General features: G+C 38.7%; 1 protein-coding gene across 2 annotated transcripts in view; it reads right to left on the bottom strand.

Moving 5' to 3' along the window:
* The window catches only part of mybpc2a (myosin binding protein Ca), a 57242-nt gene extending 40541 nt beyond the window's left edge, over positions 1–16701 (bottom strand). For both annotated transcript variants that reach the window (XM_017710369.2, XM_017710368.2), the window contains exons 1-2: positions 16619–16701; positions 1734–1763 (exon numbers count right to left, since the gene is read on the bottom strand). In XM_017710369.2, coding sequence (XP_017565858.1) covers positions 1734–1763; positions 16619–16640 — 52 coding nt within the window. In that variant the 5' untranslated portion in view covers positions 16641–16701. The remainder of the gene's footprint in view (positions 1–1733; positions 1764–16618) is intronic.
* Between the last annotated feature and the right edge of the window lie 4622 nt (positions 16702–21323).

The following is a 21323-nucleotide window of genomic DNA, read 5'->3' on the forward strand; positions in this document are numbered from 1 at the left end:
TAAATGTGCTCTCTTTTGATTAGCTGCTCTGTATTGTGCCTAAAAAATGAACTCTGGCTCAGACATTTCTACTTCATTGTGAACAGGCAGAGCTAAAGTTCTGTAAACTGAACAGGTAGATTTTTGCAAATGCACTGGTTTTCATGACATCATAGCAACAACGAAATAAAAAAATGAAATAAATGACATTCATTAAAACATAATAATCCACATAGAAACCCCTACACACATGCATACACTTTACATCGACTAACTTGTACAAAAGATTTACAGTTTAATAGCACAACACTGAAGATCAGACTCTGTAACCTTCTACAACATGGTATGCAGCTTGTACAAGTGTGAACTGGCAATTTCACTAAACCACACACACTCTCTTACATTTATGTTTTAACTGTATCGCTGAACAAAACCTTGTATCTCTTTTAATGTATGTCAATGGAACCAGGCATCTTTCCAAGTAATTTTGTTAGTAACTTCTTTTAGTCTATTCATCAATACATTTACACACAATGTCAAGGACAACAGAAAGAACTGAAAAATGATGGAAAAATGAAAAATAGATACAGAGTTTTGTTTTGACAGCAGCGATATTTATAGATACCTTTTCACAAAACACAGAAATTCACAAACATTCAACTTCTTCCGCTGTCAAATACACAGAGCAGTTTGAAGCAGCGATAAAAATTGTTTAAAACTATTTCTCTGGAGAGATGTTCTGTCTATGAAAACAATATGACATTAGAATAAATACAATTAAATAATAAATACATAAGCCAAGGTAAGCACAGTCGAGCGTAACAGGAATGCGCTCTTTTCATTAAAGTTGTGTTATGAATATGTAGGTTAGAAAAATACACCTGATTTCATTTAATGAAGAACTGATTAGACAGGCTTGGTATTGAACATCCTCAAGGAGAGTTTTGGAAATGGTTAAAGTAACACATTCATATATAGAACAATCACAATGGATCGCTTATTTGTATTTATTCTAATGCTAGAATACTTACTGTCTGGATAAATAGCGTTACATAACATTTTCTCAGACACCTCAGACGTTTGCATCGTACTGTTTATTATTCCCTTAAATTCTCAGTAATCACACTCACTGTTCTTATGTATTGCTGCTGTCGGAGCAAAACCTCAGATCTCCAAAACGGCATCTTTACAGGAGAAAGAACAAACTTACTGTGCTTTTAATGTAAGTCTTTTGGTTCAGTCATCATTACACGTGATCATTACACGTTATCGTTACACATGATGTAGAAAACAACCGCATTTTCAAATTATATCAAAAAGTGAAAATGTCAAAAAATGGAAGTTTTGTTCCGACAAGAGCGAAATATCTACATATATTATATATATAACCACCAATAATATGAAAGCAAATAGGAGAATCAAGAAACAGAAGATAAACTGTGTGTGTGTGTGTGTGTGTGTGTGTGTGTGTGTGTGTGTGTGTGTGCGTGTGTGTGTGTGTGTGTGTGTGTGTGTGTTCAAGGGTTCCAAAATATTTCACACTTTTTAAATGAATAATCTTTGAACGATGAAGTTATTTCAACTGTCATTGTCTTTGCTTGGATTAAATACATACATAATCCTGCTACAGTTTCACCTTGACAAGAAGAACCAAAGAAGGTAAAAAAAAGAGAAGAGAAAAAGGGAAGAGACTAAACAAAGTTCCTATTCAGTTGGAATACTTTCATGTTTGAATGTCATGTGCAGTTACTCACCAGCAGGGGGCGCTGCCTCTTTCTTAGGACCTAAAAAAGGTGAACAGATACAATATTGGTAAAGCAGTTGAGATGCTTGTATAACAAAAATAAAATGGAACATAGACAGACACAGTTTTCTAATTTATTTTACATCACTATAGACACACCAAACCCACATCAACTAGACAATAAAGAATCTCTCTGAAACTTGCATTACTTGCAGACTGCATATCTATAACTAAATAATAAACAAAATTTGAGATTCCTCTCCAAGCAATAATGCAAGACACCATTGCACTTAGGTTCACCCTTTTAAATATACTGTAGAGGAATAAACATATTTCTCCCAGTGCAAACAGAGTAAAAACACGATTATTTAGGAATTACCCACAGTATTTTAGAGCCCAAGCCCCAGTGAAAAAAGTCAATTGTATTTAAGGTGAAAGAAAACACATGAAAACACTTGATGTAGACATGGAATGGCAGAAATAATGTCATTCTTAAAATATATTTGAGTGAAATGTTAGAGAGCATATGAAACACACAGCTTATGCTGTATCGTGTATGGTGCTTTAGCATTGTGGTCTGAAAAGCTTTGGGCCTCACATATATACTCAATATACTCTGGTTTTATTCTAAACTATTCTATACTATCACTAAAGCTCACTAATGACCGTGGACCCCAGCTCCACCTAGTAGCAGGTGTAACCTGCCAACCCACAGAGAGAAAGACCCAGGTTCAAGACCCGCCTCCTTTTCCTTAGTCCTCCGTTCACTACTTAGCAACTGCTTTTCAGCTCTTCAGCAGCACACATTTCTCTGTGTGGTAAACATGGGTAGTTTTCAATGAAACCTGTTTACCTACAGTTGCTAAAAGATCAGTCATTTCATTTGGTTACTTTCATAGTTGGTAACAGAGCTAGACCAACAGAATAATGTGACACATGAGAGTAAAAAGCTTTGCTGTTTAGATTGTTCAACTGAGACAAACTTCAGCAAGTTATGGCTTTATCAACATTACCTATGCAATAAATTAACACTAATAAATAGATGAAGTAAGCAAACCCACCTCAAGACCAACAGGGAAAGCTGATGGAGCTTCAGCATTGCAATGAGTGCAGCAGCGTTTGGACAAAGACATTTTTTGTCACTTATGGGTCCATATAAGGCTGAATCCAGGGCTATTCAATCTTATGGGGCTAACTAGGCAGCAATGTCAGTGGTTGCATCTTACTGAAATCACTGTGCTGCATTTTGGGATGCGGTATATCACATAGATACCTCTGGCTGTATACTGGAGCATTTGTCCAGAATAGTATGCTATAAAGGTATCATTGGTGTACTGGGCAAGTTCATGTTGGTCATCTACTGCATTATATCTACTACTTTTGGGCAGAATTAGTACATGAGCAGTATATAGTAGGCTATTTTAAACACAATTCTAAACCCAGTGTTTCTCTGAGGATTTGAGACACTGCACTTGGCCTTGGCCTCTGGGGTCAGGTTGCTTGACCCTGAGGATGTAGCTGGTGGAGGCATACTGAAGGGCCGACACCTCTATTTTGGAAAAGGTTTGCCTTTCAAAGTATATTCTGCTAACGGGATCTTAAGCACTGCTGGGTTTGGTTCTCCTGTGGCTTGAGGTCTTGTGGGAGTGGGGAGGGCTACAGTCCCGGCGAGGCGTGAATACTTCCCCTCCTCCAAGCTTTTAGGACACTGGCACTGTTCCTTCACCCATAAAAGGAGTTCACATCGGGTCACTGGACTATACATACACAGATTTATTGGGTAAACAAAACCACAGTAATTTAAAGACAAATATATATTGCCACCTAGCACTTAAACCGATTGAACACACTTACTTACTGACTACTGATTGTAGCCCATCTGTTGATACGTAATCCGACCCCCTCTGTTCCATTGATCATTGGTCAGTTTTTGACCACAGGGCCACTACTACAAGATAATATTTGGGTGGTGGGCCACTCATCACATGGTAGTGACAGTGTAGTGTGTGCAGCACATGTACCAGTGTATCAGCTACAGGTCAGTATCACTGCTAGGTTGAGAGTGTTCTACCAAGCAAAAATATCCAGCCAAGTGCAGATGTGGTCAGAAACTGACTACTGGTGATGGGTTATTGAATAGCTGCCAACTTGTGCATCCACAGATGGGCTAGGTGGTGTTACAAGGAAGGGGTTCCTGATAAAGTGGGGTGACTATCTTGAGTGGAGTCAATTCTTTAAAAAAAATGCTTGACAGGATGGATATGTGCCCAGATCATTTTTAGTCTTATTCTCCCTCAATCTACTGAGCTCAAGCACCAGGGAAACTGATATCCCCATCATAACCACTCTCATCACACACACACACACACACACACACACACACACACACACACACACACACACACACAGATGAGAGCATTAACCATCCAGAAGTTTCTCCACTTCTTACATGTAGACAGATTTAGTTTCCTCAAAACATCTTGAATTACAAAAGCCAGTTCAGCACAATGAGAACCCCAAGAGACGTGCCTAAATTGGACTGACACTATAAGGCTGCAGACAATGTGGCTGGACTGGATTTTGCCTGACCCTAAACTCCAGGCTCATACTACTGGGATGTCTCTGGTTACGAGGTGTCAGCACTGTCTTGATCAAGCAACTCATGGCCCGTCTCATAGACGCTCTCTCTTTTGACACTGCACTTAGACACACATGCATACATTTACACACCACATTCAGTAATAACTCAAACAAGAGGCTTAGCTGTTGCTAATTAGGTTAATAAAATAATATTAATGATACCACAGCTATTTATACAGCATTTTAAGAGAGATCTCAATTTGTTCTTAAAATCAGCTTTTTTTAAGCATTAGTTACTCATTCCACAGCCATACTAGACTGTGCTGTCTGTAGCCTTACAGCCAGTTTGAGGGCAAAGTGTCAAATGACAATTTGTATCTAACCCTACTCTCCCAGTAACTCTGAACTCTCCTTCACATTCCCTTCTATATGAATTCATAAGAGAGTGAGCCAGCGTGAGAGAGAGGCAGAGAGAAAGCGAGAGAAAGAGATCATGGTGACCGCTTTTATCGCAGGCATTTGGAATCATGAGGCGAACGGGTCAGATATCTGGGGTTTATTTCATCAATATCACTTGAGAAAAGCGCAAATGAGACCCAGGCTCCTCAGCTTAATGCCTGTCTGCTACTAAAATAGTGCGTTCATCTCTATAATTATCCTTTCATATGAGCGTGGCTTTCACCAGCTTTTCAACATTCACTTCTTGTGTCCCCACTTTCAAAGTTTAAAGCAAAACTAGTGGAAGGGCAGGTCCACTCTTTACTGCCCTGCCCTCAATTGCCATTCTCTGTAGGAGAAATCCAATAAACAGGCTGAAGTTTAGTGTATATTTGGAGTATATTGTAAATTTGGAGTATAAATACACCACTGATTCATGGATTAGTGGGATACATCCGTTTCCATTGTTACACTATACCTAGTGCGATATGCCTGTTTCCATGGTAACACTACAGCGATTTACATGGTTACACTTCACCCATTTCAACTGTTATACTACTAATAATTTCTGAGAAGAGCACATTAAAATAAATGAAATGAACAATACTCAAGACATTGAATAGAAAAAGAAAGATCACTTCAACTTCAACAATGTTACAGTTTTCTAGCAATGCATTTGCCAGCTAAATACTGAAATGGGACGACTGGTTAGCTGGTGTTAACTGGAGTTAACAGCAACAGCGGCAGCTTCCTAGCGCACCCCCACACTTCTGAAACCAAAATTACACCCTTTCCTTTATGCGTCACTATTTTCAGATCTATCTATAAATAGACCTACAATGTCATTTTCTCCATATCCTTTTTAGACCCCAACTTGGAGCCTAATTGCACATCTTGGCCTCAATATCCATTACTGCATTAAAGACGTTACCCTTTCTGATCACCTGATCAGACTGCTATTTTAATGCTCAGAATTGAAGAAAGGAAGCTTTAAGAAATATAAAATGACATCTCAATTTTATATGAGCTTCTGGAAGCATCGGAAGGCTCCACTCAACATTCGACAGTCAATTTAGCCTGAGGCCTTCCTTTAGTTTCTTCAGCTTTGCTGACAAAGCTCTCTCGTTTTAAACTCTTAGGAATGTTCATCTCTTGTTAATCTCCTGTGACATTTATTCCTCTTCCCAGTGCTCTCTGGTTAAAGTAGGCTGGTTTCACACACTCAGACGCTTCAAAGCTTCTATCAATTATCTCCAATTCCAGCTCTCCCTAAAACACATGGACATTCATCATTCTTCCCAATTAATGGCCAAACCAGCACCAATTTGATCTGAACACCTTTTACTCAGAAGCAAAGCTCAGAAATGATAATTATAGACCACTTTTTGACACTCTTTATAGACGTCACACTCATGAGCTTTTGAGAAACTAAAGAGACTGTTCATCAATAGTTTGGTTACACCTAGCTTTTCAAAATACTCACATTTTTCAGTTTTTTTATAACATTTAAGAATTAGATTGTGTCATTGTTCTGCAAACACTGACATATGGATTAGATAATGATCAAATATTGCTGTTGATCATGTTAGTATTTTTAGGTAAACATATTTAATTATACTTAAGCAATGTCTCTTCCCGCAATCAAAAATATGGGAACACCTAGTTTTTCTAAACAGTCTTTTAGGCCAAAAGACTTCAGTATGTGCCTTGGATTGCAAAAAAAACCTGCTGTTCTCACCAAAAAAGGACACTTTGATGAACATGAAGTTCAGTACCTAAGGTAAATATACTGAAAGAATTTTGCAGGTCATTTTTTCTTACTATATTGAAAAGTGAGAAACTTCAAATTTAAAAGAAGGCGAGGAATTCTTACACATATCTTCACTTCTGACAGGCAGTGTAATTGGAAAAAGTGCTTTATCGTGTCTGGCCACCTAGGCTGGATGTGTTAACTGGTGGTAGGGGTCTCTGGTCTCTTGGGTGTATGGCTCTATATTACTTAATGTGTCTGCCTGCGTCTACCACCACATGTGAATGCTGATAGGTATCCATTGCATGCTGTCATGTGTGTGAGCGGGTGGTCTGCACGGACCTGCTCTACACAGCATCACGCACACATAAACATGTACACACATATGAAGGTCTGACAGGGTGTTAAAAGGCTGATAACACTAATGAGGTTCTCCTTTGTTACAGTACTCAGATTTTAATTCCAGATAATTAAGACTCATAGTTAAAACACAAAATACACACACACACACACACACATTTTTATTTATATATATGTGGCAATAATTTGTGGGCCACTGAAGATACAGTATTCACTTACCCATCCAAATCATTGAATTCAGGTGTTCCAATCACTTCCATGGTAACAGGTGTGTAAAACCAAGCCCCTAGGCCTGCAGACAAGTCCAGTCATGAAATTTCCTCACTACTAAATATTCCACAGTCAACTGTCAGTGGTATTATAACAAAGTTGAAGTGATTGGGAATGACAGCAACTCAGCAATGAAGCAGTGGGCCATTTAAAATGACAGCGCAAGGTCAGCAGATGCTGAGCTCAAGAACAGTGTGTAGAGAGCTTCATGGAATGGGTTTCCATGGCCGAGCAGCTGCATCCAAGCCTTACATCACCAAGCACAATGCAAATCGTTGAATGCAGTGGTGTAAAGCGCCGCCACTGGATTCTAGAGCAGTGGAGACGTGTTCTCTGGAGTGACCAGTCATGCTTCTCCATCTGAAAACCCAATGGATGAATCTGGGTTTGGCGGTTGTCAGGAGAACGGTACTTGTCTGACTGCATTGTGTCAAGTGTAAAGTTTGGTAGAGGGGGGATTATGGTGTGGGGTTGTTTTTCAGGAGTTGGGCTCGGCCCCTTAGTTCCAGTGAAAGGAACTCTTAATATTTCAGCACCAAGAGATTTTGGACAATCTCATGCTCCTAACTTTGTGGGAACAGTTTGGGGTGGCCCCCTTCGTGTTCCAACATGACTGCACACCGGTGCACAAAGCAAGGTCCATAAAGACATGGATGAGCGAGTTTGGTGTGGAAGAACTTGACTGGCCTGCACAGAGTCCTGACCTCAACTCAATAGAACACCTTTGGGATGAATTAGAGCAGAGACTGTGAGCCAGGCCTCTCGTCCAACATCAGTGTCTGACCTCACAAATGCGCTCCTTGATGAATGGTCAAAAATTCCCATTAACACTCCTAAACCTTGTGGAAAGCCTTCCCAGAAGAGATGAAGCTGTCATAGCAGCAAAGGGTGGGCCGACATCATATTAAACCCTATGGATTAAGAATGGGACGTCACTCAAGTTCATATGCATGTGAAGCCAGACGACCGAATACTTTTGGAAATATTGTATGTAATGAGTTTCGTGTATATAAAAAATTGCAGGCCTGTTGAGAAGGGTGGGTCTGGATGATACTCTAAATAACTGCCATACTAATTAGAACTGACCTTTGTTGCCTTCTTAGAAGAAAACATGAGATCTACTTCAGTAATAGGAACTGTAATGTGATGCCTGTATAATCGCAACGAATTGAAGACGACATAGATTCACAACTATTTTTATTCTGTAATGTGTGTGTGTGCAATTTGGAGCAAAAGTCAGTGTACTGCATAAAGTCTTTTATTTTTATTTGTTTGTTTATTACATTTGACATATCTGTACATTTTTGACATTGAAACAAATAGAAACCCTAACAGTTAAGAATGTTATTTTATTTTATGTCTGAAGTTCTAATCACTTAATTATATAACTACATAATTGCATTAAAATAGTAGAGCAAAACAACTAAAACAACTGTAGAAGTCTAAGGCATATCTGCTCTAGTCAACCTGGAAAGCTCTACCATCAGTTCCACCTCAAAAAAAAGTCTCAGTTGGAAACTGAGAAATTGCTGCGCTCCCTTCACTGGCTTCCTGTAGCTGCACGCATCAGATTTAAAACCCTAATGCTTGCCTACAAAGCCAAAAATGGACCAGCCCCTACCTACTTGATGGCAATGGTGAAATCTTGAACTGTACCACGAGCCCTTCGAGCTTCGAGTACAGCTCGGCTTGACCCGCCATCCTTCAAGGTGCACGGAAGACAAGCGTCGAGAATGTTCTCTGTACTGGCGCCCAGGTGGTGGAATGAACCCCCCCGGCTGTCCGAACAGCAGAGTCTTTTGCGTCTTCAAACGCAGACTGAAGACTCATCTCTTTACACAGCACTTGAATGAGCATTGAATTATAAGCTGCACTTATTTTATTTATTGTATTGTATCTTATTGTTATTGTATTGCATTGAATGGCACAGAGTTCTGCGTTCAACTCTGGTTCTTTTTCTCTCGGTGTCTGCAGTGACATTTTGTTTCTAGCAGTATCTGAGCTCAGGACCGTCTTTTTCTCTAAGCTATTGGTAACTAGCAAAGATACTTTCTCTAGTCTCGTCTGCTAAATGCTGTAAATGTAAATGTAAATGAAACATTTGCCAACTGGAGTACTAGACACCATCCTAAAGCACTCAAAGCAAAAAAGTATTTCGCAATCTTCATTCAGCTGAAGATCTCCAGTACTGCTATTTTTAATCCCCTTATGTGTGGCTAACAGCATCCATGCTTGCGGTGGGATCTGGCTGGGATCCATAGCTTAAATTTCACTCCTTCATGACGACAACACTTGGAGGAAGAACACTCAAGCTGTTCTTCTAGCTATTATTCACCTTCCTTCTGCACAGAAACCAGATATGCAATTAAGTTGGGTAGTGTAGTGGGTAACACCTCTGCCTTCTACGCTGTAGACTGGGGTTCAATCCCCCACCTGGGTCAGCACCCTACACTATACCAATAAGAGTCCTTGGGCAAGACTCCTAACACCGCTTTCACCTACTTCTGTAAAATGATCAAATTGTAAGTCACTCTGGATAAGAGCATCAGCCAAATAATGTAAGTTGTTTATGAAATTTAGTTCCCAAATATGAAATGAGTGTGGGTTAAAAATGAGGTCCTGTTTGTGGTTTAACACGGCAGATATTAATTTACTTGATTTTATGGTGTTTGCACTACACTGTCTGAGCCATCATGAAGCAGGATGTCTATATTTGTAGTGTCTATATTTCCAAGTATGTAATTTATAGTGTGTTTCATTAGTGCTAGTTTACTGAAACCGCAGTACAGTAATCCATTCTAATGAAAGATAATATCAATGAAGCGCTTGTCTATGTCCAGTCTATGACTGAAAATGATTGAAAGAGCAGGAACAAGTCTCAATAACAATCTTTAGCAGTCTGGACTTATTAATGTCATTTGCTATACTTTTCAAATATAATTAAATACGATTTCCACATCGGTATGAGATTAAATTTATTTACAATTTAAACACTGTATTGACTTTTCACACAATTTCTCCAATGAACTACTAGAGAAACATCGAAAATTTTTCACTGACCATAACTGTAACTTAAGAGTTAAAAAGCTCATACAATCAGAAAGAAAATTGTCCTCACTTTTATAGAAAATAGTTTTGATAGTACAATAAACTTTGGTTCAAATCATGTCAACCATAACAAAAACAGCCTGTTTACTCAAAGAGGTAAAGAGAGGCTGTAAAATTGAAATGTAAACATTAATTATTACATTTTTGGTATATAAAACCAACCAAATGTCATTAGCTCACATCAACAAAAAATAATATACAAACAATGCACAATATGGACTCTATAAAATGGTAGCAAACAGTGTTTATATGTTGCCGAGGTTGAAGAGAATAAAGGTCTGTGAAGGTCCTCATCAGCTAAGTCTGTTTCTCTTTGCTATAAGCAATGATGCTGCTTGAACCTGACAAATAAACTGTAAAGATTTAATGCCCAATGAAGGGCAGGAGAGGACACAATATAGGCGAAATGTGGATTATGGAGGTAAAACAAAGGGTGTCAACAGGAGGACACTGGATACAGAAAAGTACAGATCACAACAAACACCACCAATATGAACGTCAAAGGGAGAAGACAAGGGAGGTGGTGGGGGCGCATAAAGTGCTATAAAATGCAGGAACGGATTATACACAAAGTATATTGCTCAGTCTGAAAAGTGACTGTTGTCTACAACAGTCATTAAAGCTGTTTGACAGGATGTCTGTCTTTTTTTTTAACAGTTTTAACAAGTCTTTTTTCCCCATTGTTGTCATTTATGTCCTCAATTTGCACAATTTTGTGAAACACTTTATGCTGCATTCACACTTGAAAAGTACTACGTGAAAAATATTACTATCACATTGAGACCCTTCAGTATTTTTGTAAAACTAAGCACACATAAAATTGAAAACTGGGATGAGCAGCACCTGCCAGTGTATTGAAACCTATATCCACCACCAGAATTCACCAGCAGTGCATCCAGCAAAATCAAACTGAACAACAAACATCTCTAAAGTCTGCTTTCTGAAATATCATACGATGCAATAAAAGGGCCATTAAGATCAGCTGAAGCTGATGGGCAAATTCCAAACTATATCCAAGATGTGCATCTGTCTGTAATTTGTCACGGGTAGATGCATGCCAGCAGAGCCACAGGGATGGCAAAGGCATGAGGTGATGGCACTCTGGAAAAGAGACCGTAAGACACGCTGCTGGCCTTTTCACTGTGTCTGTGTGTGAGCGGGTGAGAGAGAAGGAGAAGTAGGGGTCACTGTGTTGAAAAAGGTAGCAGGTTTCAATATTATGTTTTACTTCAACTGCTTCATAGGGTGTGTATGTGATGATTAATTTCCGTGCTGAGTCATGAGAAAAGCAGGTTAGCACGGCCTAGCCTGAGACGGGGCACTGAAACACTGGCCTGTCAAACACAGAGGTAAGATGTTAGACTTTCAGCAGCTCCCTGACACTATGATCCCTTCGTGAGGAGAGATCACCACACACACGCACACACACACACGCACACACGCACACACACACACACACACACACGTCTGCTCAGCAAGACACTCTCGGATGCTACAGCTTTTCAGGGCCACGTACACATACTGGTATATAGTGCTATAGACACATACTGGGATTGAGAGACTTACTGTTGCACATAAGGGGAGTCTGTTTTGGGAAAAAAAGAGAATGCTGTAGTTTTCTGTATCTAGACAATACAAAAAGTATTAGGAATTAAGTATTAAAGGAATAGTTTGGAAAAGAAATGAATATTAGCTACTAGGAAAAAAAACTCTAAGTCAACAGGTCAGTTGAGTCTTTTCAGCAAATCTTTCTAATGATTGCTGGCAACGTTGGTCTCATAGCTCCAGCAGAAAACTAACATCTGGGTCCATGCATCTTTCATAAAAAGGGAATTGAGCAAATATGATTCATGTCCTTGAGATTTCTTTCATCCGGTCCCATGCCACATGCACTCCATGCGAAATACGTTATGAAACCGAAGGCCATGGCCCTATCATGATGAACAGCGTTCATATCCAGTGCAAAGTGTGCAAGAATAGCTTCACTGGATATGAAAATAGTAGACACAACCCCGCAGTGTCCTTGCAATCGCACAATATCTGTAAAACTAAAATCTAATTAAACCAGGATTTATTGCAATATGGTTAACCATCCTATGTTTAATTATTTCTCACTCATAGCTCAATGAAATGAGCATTTCTGAGAAAACCGCAGATTGTAAACATCTAGTCCATATCACTTATAATAGCATGAGAATTGCTGTCATATTTTGACATAGACACAAGCAGAAGAGCAAGGCTGAATGACTCGTTGGTCCTGAAGGAAGCGTTGAAATCTCATTGCTTTTCAGATATCACAAGGAATTTGAAAGACACGTTGTGACTGAACCAATTCAGGGTAGAGACTAAGGGGGTTAGTAAGTGTCCTTAATTCTAGACATCTAAGAATGAAAGATATTATGATATTATCACACTAGCACTTGAGACAAAGCCTGCCTTGTGTTTTTCTGCTCTTCATCACTGCTAATGATCAAGCCCTCTTGGAGCTGATCAGGTGTGTCAGAATAAGAAAACACGAAACTGTGTAAAATGCGTGGTGGGATGTAGGACTTGAGCTAGTTAGAAAAAGAGAGATTGTAGGGAAATAAGTAAATATTTCTGTAACACAGCACAGATATATATGCATTAAAGGAACATACGGAGTCTCCTTTACATAGACTTGCACAGCTTGTGAACTAAATTTCATCACCCAAGGAAATACTCCCGTCCTGACACAGAGTACTGCAAACACAGCAGAACTAGAATAATGTTAATAGGCTTTTCTCCTCTTTCATTGGGTCCTGAGCATCACATACGGTTGTATTTCTTACTTTACTTAATATCTATTTATTTCTTTTTCTACTTTAACTGCTAATCCATTTTGTATGAGAGGTATTTCACTAATGTGACTGCTAAGTTTGGGCTAAGTCCCATGACTGATCAGATGCTGGCATTAATACCACTTATGTGAAGTCTGTTGGTGTGACTTTCACTGATGAACCTTCACATGCTGGAGTGGCTTTTTAAAACCTCCACCTTTCAGACAATCAATGTCCCCCTTAGTAGCCTTCTCTACTCTCTAGCTGCAGGATGTTTTTCAAATGTTTTGTGATCCTTGAGAAGCCCTCAGCACTTCCTTCAAGACCGAAATTGTGCTCTGGATGTGTAGTTTCTGGAGAAAACGTGGTCTCGGAGATCCAGGCAGACACTGTTAATCTGAGCTCCTTGAGGGAAAGAGGCTTTATGAGGCAGGTGGTTTTCGTGAGGGATAGAGGAAGGAGACAGCACAGCAGCAGTGATATGATATTGATGATGTCATGCTGCCGGGCTCCGCAAAACAGGGTCAAATGTGGGTCATGGGGTTGGGTGAAAAGCAAAACGTGATGAAGAGAAAATGACAGCTACAACTGGCACATCCAACAAACAGCCATATAAAGCATTTCCAGCTTTACCGTTCTGAGCGGAGACCTTAAGCTTGTTGAGGCAAAGACAGTTCTTCAGCTCCTGGAGCATTTTTTAATAATTTATGTAATCATGAACGCCACAACCAAGTTTTATTTGTTCCAAATTTATCAAAGGTTTATGTCATTTACTGTTCTAGAATCAGGAATTGAGCAGGAGGTGAGTGTAAAGAGAGACAGAGTGATACCAGATGTTAGCTAACGTTTCCTACACCTGGCTCACTCCATGCCTCACACTTTCAGCTTGTCATTCTCAGCTTTCACACAGCCATTTAATTTACGGGGATGTGACTTCACCGCTGAAAAGCAAGAGGCCATATGTCAGAGCCTCTGCCACCCAGGCAATAAATATCTGACGACATTAACAGCAGACATTTGTAAACATTTGGTTTACTGATGACTTGATCTCTCTGCATTTTTGTAGCTCTCATATTTTACAGCAGTGTATTATTAGATATTCAACTGGTGATAAAAGTGAATCAGAGCAGGCAAAAACCTTTTCTCGTCTACCAAAGAACATCACCAGCCTGCCTGACCAACACAATATATACATAACAATAAAAGTTTGAGCATGTACTGAATCTTCTTGATCCTGCCTGAGAAATCAGTCTAACTTTATTGTACTTCAAAATTGTTTGTTTCATACATTTTAAGCGAATATTTAAATTTTGAATATTCTTTTTTTTTGCATGTACAATTTATATTCGATTTACTTAATGAGTTGAATATCATGTCGATATAAGCTGAGCTGGTTTGTCACAGCAGCGACTGGGAAGGAGATCCACTTCATCAGTTCACAACAGTTACTTATATACTATCTATGTGAGAAAGTGAGGGAAAGAATGACACGCATCTTTGACTTCAGAAGAATTCGGTTTGATCACAAGGAGTTTAGTAGCTAGATGTTCTCATCCACAAGCATAGCTGATTTCATACCATTTAGGTCTCAAATTTTTTTGCCAGTGATTTGAAACTCTTGAACAAACTCTTTGAAACAAAGTATAATTAATTCATCCCTCTATCCCTAAATTCATAGCCATTGTCAAACTATTCTGTCCGAAACCACACCTTTATTCATCTGACCTCTGCATTTATCTTACCATATTCCAACACTTCCTTTTTTTTGAAGATTTGGAGAAAGTTGTCCGACTGCTTGGTTCTTTTTAAGTGTATCAAACATGATTATTTTAGCCAGGATCTCAGAAATATAATACAGAGTCAGCAACAGCTAAAATAGTCAATTATTTTCTGTTTGCTCCAGACTGTGGAAATGTCTCTCTTGTGGTACTGCTGGATACATGGTACATGCATAGTACAACCTTTAAAATCAACTGACCATATATTTTATGGTCTTTAAAAAAATCTGCACTTTAGACAGCCAAGTTCCTGCCTGGTTCAGATATTACTTGACAGATTTCTTCCAATTTGTTAGGGTAAATATGGAGTTTTCTCAGCGTAGAAGAGAACAAGCGGAATCCTACAAAGCTCTGCTGTAGGGCCCTTGGTGTTCTCCCTTTCTTTACATACCCTGGGGTTGTGTAATTCACAAACAGTGTGGGCTATCACTTTATTCCTGAAGATCCACACTTATAAGCTCTGCCAAATTCAGCAACACAAGTACACAAAACTTAAGGCTGAATTAAAGACATGAAAGTCTGGATGATCAAGAACTTCCTCATGCTGAATTCTGATTTTAAAAAACACTGCTGTTGGAACCTAAACCCATTTAAAAAAGGGTTTTAACCTTGACCTAAATGGTTTCCTTGTACAACCAAAAACTAGTCAAGGGCCTTGGTGTAACCCTAGATGCTTATCATTTGGAGCCATATAAAGAAAATCTCTGAGACTACGTTTCATCACTTGTAAAACACAGAATGTTGTTCTGCTGATTCTATACCGGCTCCAACAGGTTCAAAGCACAACAGTCCATGTTCCTACTAGAAAAAGAACATCTGAGCATATCACTCTGTTCTTATTAAGTCTACACTGATGTTCCATAAAGTTCTCACATTTACAAGGTCTTGCTTATGAAAAGCAAGCTCTTAATAGTCAAGCTCCTGCATATCGTACTGATCTTTTGGTGTGCTATAGCCTATCAAGACTGCTTCGCTCAGCTGAGGGAGGCTTACAGCAAACTCCCAGGATCACTTACAGCTCTGTTTATAAAAGATCACCTTCTTATTTAGCTCTTAAACTCTGGTTATGTAAAGAATAATAGGAATGCAAGGTCAACAGGTGTTTTAAAATCAGATTAAAAACATCTGAACTAGTTTATGTCTTAGAGTAGCATATTGTCATAAACTAGTCAGATACTTCCAACTCATGCTACGTCACAGGTTGGGGACATAAATCAATTTGTAAAAACTCAACTAGCTGCAACTAACAGCTTGGAGATTTATACATTACTATAATAAAGTACTCAATTTTTGAGGAAATACATTAATCTAAATGGGAGCAAAATAACAGAATATCATTTATCATGTATAAGTAATGCCAGTATAAGACTCTTCATAGTGAGCCAAAAGTCAGGCAGCAGCAAAATATCTGTCAAATGCTTAATGTTACGTTGATGTTATTATTATTAATAATAATATTCATTTGATAGATGAGAGAGCATGTCATACATCACTGCTTGTCCACGTCTTCCAATTTGTATTGTTTCGGTATCATTCAAATACAGGAGCTGCCCTTTATACTGTGAGCTGATTTCAAGATGAACAGACCAACAGAAATGCTCCAAAGTTACTTGGAATAATGTCTCTTTACATTAACTTACATGGGATGTTAAGAGCGCTTCTACATTCTTCTGTAAAGTTACTTTTTTGGAGTTAAACATTTTTTGGCCAGTGACAACAACTCACTGAGAGACCTTAACCATTACTCCACAAACCAACAAACAAATATTCATATAAACAGTAAGATGTCAAGACTGTAAATGAATGCCCTTACCTGGCTTCTTTGGTTCAGGCATGTTTATGTTTCATATGCTGACCACTCTCTCGTCACCTCTCTCGGTGGATCAGTCCACTTTTCATTCTCCATCTCCTTTTATCCCCCTCCTTCCCTCCCACTTGACGTCCTCTCCTCCCTCAAGAAAGACAGACGAGGGTGGGTGAGGAGTGAAAGAGGCAAGGGAAGGAGAGTGTCACCTGAGATCTTGAGGGAATCCAAGAGGTCCATGGAAAGAAGGAGTGAAAGAAGGAAGGGGGGGGGGTGAAGAAGGTTTAAAACAGCAACAGAGACTCTGCTCCTGCAGAGAACATGTTAATTAGCTGTCTTGTTAGAACAACAGCATGAATAGTGATTAGTTAGCTGACGCAGATGTTGAGTGATATCCTGACAGGCTTGTTAAACGCAACTTAATGTGTGACCTGCTGGGAACTCACTGCCTTTCATCAGTGTCTCCACTCAACAAACATTATGAACAGGTTCTCATTCAGGATCACATACAGATTTTTTTTTACCACAAGTCAATTTACAACTTAAGGTAAGCAATTGTTTAACACAAACATTAATCAGGACAAGCCATTTTTAAGGGCCCATATAATGGAACATAAAGCTTTCCCTTTTTGAGATTAAAAAGTGTTTGATCTAGTATGTAAACATGGCTAGAGTTTCAAAGCATCATTTATTCATCAGTCCACACAATCCATGGAAGCTAAGCTGCAAAAAACTGCGTGTTCTGTATTGTGTTTGTCACCAAATGTAATGTGGGGGAGCGAGGAAGTGAACGCATACGCTGAGATAAGTGACTTTTATTGAGGGTAAGTCCAGCGTCATGGTCATGACAGTCCAGCTTCATAAAGCCAACACAAAGAGCCCGAGAGTCAGACGTAACAAAACCACAAAACAGACTAACAGTTCCAACAGAACAAACATCCAACAAGCATCTATGCATCAAGCATACATGCAAACAAAGACCTGCAACCACACAGGGGAAAACACAGAGCTAAAATACAAGAGGGTAAACGAGGGACAGGCGGAAACACAGGTGGAGACAATCAGGGGTGGAGTCACGAAACAAGGGGGCTGGACTAAACCAAAACAAAGAAAACACGTGGACTAGACCAAAACACAGCATGAACACATGGACAGGACTGGGAGTGGCCAATCATGACACCAAAACCAACACATTTGCACACATCCACCTGCCTAATTAGCTTGGACTGTTTTACAAACAAGGCACAATAAAGGGCAGTTGGACGGCAACTAACTGATATCTTCATTTTTGCTTGTTCAACAGAATATTTTGTTGAATATTAGAAACGACCCTAAGAATAAAACATGACTGAAAAGGAAAAATCTCCAAATTCACATTAATAAAAAAATATACACATATTATCAAAATGATAATTAAGTCCGTTAGACATATTCAGGTTTGTTATTATTACTACTTTCTCTGCTTTTTTGTACTACTGCACAGATTGCTTATTTTACTTTCAATTTTATGTTTTATTTATGTGTTAATAAGACCTAACAGATGATCAAACTATTCTTTATCCAAGTACAAACAATGCTCAGGCACATTTCTGCATAATTAACTAGTTAAGTTGTAAACAAAGTCTTTCAGAGAGGTTTGCTATGAAATGCTGTGTTGAACTCTTCATGCTGCATAAACATAAAATTAAATAAATTCTTCTTGTTGTTCTTTGCTGTGTCTAGTTTGTGACATTTAACAGCCTGTAAGGTCCTTGTTGGTGTAATTTAATAGAAGCAGAACAGAACAACTCGGTCTAATTAGGTTAGTAAGGCTTTCTTGTGAAACTTAAATATTATCTCATTCCAAGCCACCGTGGCATATTTGGAAAATACTGTGACCTTGAAAACACCATGTGCCCTCATTTTATACCAAACTTTTAGATTTCAGTTTTCCCTCTGCAAACAGTTCAGTTATGAAAGATGTAAAATATGTGTTTTTTGCCTGGGAGTGTGGATGTAATAAACTTTTAATACATATTTAAAGTACTTAATTGGACCTTAAGACTATGAATGCACCTTTGAAGTAGAAACACATTTACATCAGGCAAGAGATGTACAGTAACCTTTTTTTCTCACAGTGTAGCATTTTTCAGGGCCATGCCGCCCCAAAGGCAACACAGTTCACTGACATCACCACAGCAGAGCTTTGTAATTGTGGCCATGTTTTTCTCTCCAGAAACCAACCCTGACCCCTGGCCCCCCAAAACCCTAAGTACTTGGTGCTGTGAGATTCGAGTAGAATGCAGCCGTTTTCAGTTTTATGCTTGAGGGCTAAAGTATCGATTAAATATCATTCAGTAAATCTAGATGCAGGTCTGGTCAGACAAGAAAGGCTCTTACACTTCAGCTAAGCTTGTTATCACAGTGCAGCGCATTACACTGGGATTTTACAGTACCGCTGCCACCATCAGGGGAGACGAAAAACTGCAACTTATTGGCTGGCAGGCCGTTTTTTAAACAGTCTGAAACAGAAAGCATAGGCCGATTACAGTCTGTCTGTAGGCCACATTTGGCCCTGGGGCCAGACTTTGGAGAGCTCGTCTTAGATGGTATGAGAGGAAACCATGTGTCCATTTTAGATGAAGACTTACCAGAAAAAGACCAGCCATTACGTTTTATCCACTGTCTTGAAAATGGATTAGTTCAGATGCAACAAATTAAACGACGCAACATGTTCAAGGATTTGCTGTGCATTGATTTTTATTTAAATTTGTCTAAAAAAAAATAAAAACAAGCCAAAAAAGGTAATATTAGCATGGACTGCATTGTTTTTATGTTGTGTAATCTATGCATATATGTGGCATACTGACATAATGGTTATAGAAATGACCATACATAAGGAAGATTTTCAGGTATTTAAACCTCTACTAAATAGAATGATACAGTTATCAATGATGTCTGATTCAAAAGCACTTGATTTCTTTAACCAGCTGAACAGAGACATGGCTTAGAAAACTAAACTATTTATCTTTCTAATAAATAGGATGCGCACCTTGAAATGCAGGTGTCAAGGAAAGCAGAGAGATGAGAGGTAGAAGGAGACTGTGGGGAAAGTATAAGAGGGCAAGACAGGGTGGCAAACTGAAAAAAAGGCAGGAGAGACAGCAGAATGAAGACAGTGGATGAGTAAATCAAACCGAAATACACAAAAAAACAAGCCAAGTTCATGGCCTTAAATTATCATTAGAAATAAAATCTTCATAAATGAGCTGCGATAAAAGGTTGCAGGACAGAACAAGAAACAGAAGTAATGGATTAAAATACCAAGAGTTTCTGGGCCAGATGCACAAAAATATCTCAGGCAATAAAAGCCGAGCTTATTTCGGTATCTTAACATCAGACTTTGGAAAAAACTTTAGATGAATTGTCATTGTCCAGTACATTTCTATACAGCAGTGTACTTCAACGCTACAATACTAAACTCAAGAAGGTGGAACATGTTTAAAAGCTACAAGACGTCCCTGCAAAACTTAATAAATAAATCAAAATCTATGTTTTATATATATACACACACACACACACACACACACATTTTCTAAGCCACTTCTCCTTCTGGGTCACGGGGGAGCTGGATCCCATTGGTCATCAGGCAGAAGGCAGGATACACCCTGGACAGGATGCCAAAGGGCAGACAGACAGATACATTCACTCACACACACAGAGGCAAATTAAGCATGTCCAGATGGCCTGCGTGTCTTTGGACTGTGGGAGGAAACCGGAGAACGGGGAAACCACACAGAACCACTGTGCCGCCACTTTTATATGTTTAACATCGATTTAATGCAGATCCAGTGGCTGATACTGTCTGGGAAATCATTCATTTACATTAAAGAACCTGATACTGCTGGTCTGTTTGGACGCCGAACGCGAACCAAGAATGCTAAGTCTGAGCTGGAACCTTGTGGGAGTCCAGGATCTGTACATTTATCCTGTGAGTTCATAAGTTATAAATGACTTGATGTGAGAAAAACACTTCCACACTTCTAAATCAAAAGCCCCGTATAGAAATCTGATATATGGCCATATATACACACATATCAGACTAAGGTAGAAATGGAGGCACATATAAACATCAAATAATGGACATATATGCATAACATAGAGATCATACACATATTCCTGATGGTTAAATATGTCCAATATGTTATTTGTTTTCTTTAAATGTGAGTTTTATTCAGTTTGGCAGGTAATAATATTTTCATTTATTTCATGTTTTAGCTATTTTATTGCATGGCTTACAACGTGCGTGTATTTAACTCTATTGCATGACCTATTACGCAATTATACCATAGCACCATAAAATCAAATTTTGTCTCTAAAAATATCTTTTTATTACAAAACAAGAGCAAACAAATCCAACTTTTACTTAAAATGTACGACCCAGTATTCACAAATATTGTAAATTAATACATTTTCAGTGGGTCTTTGGAACATATGGTAGTAACAACATCATACTAATAGTATATATATAGATATAAATACTAAGTATATTAAGTACATATATACACACACTCATGAATACATTTGTGGTGAATTCTCTTATTTTCATGTTATAACACTGTTGCCATTGGCTACATTCTGTTTAAATCTAAAGTTGTGTAGTGTAACCCTGGCTTTAGTCACAAAATCTTGTAGATGTAACAACACCGCAAAAAATTATAGATGTGTAAACTTG

This window comes from Pygocentrus nattereri, chromosome 14, assembly GCF_015220715.1.
Source record: "Pygocentrus nattereri isolate fPygNat1 chromosome 14, fPygNat1.pri, whole genome shotgun sequence".
Taxonomy (NCBI): domain Eukaryota; kingdom Metazoa; phylum Chordata; class Actinopteri; order Characiformes; family Serrasalmidae; genus Pygocentrus; species Pygocentrus nattereri.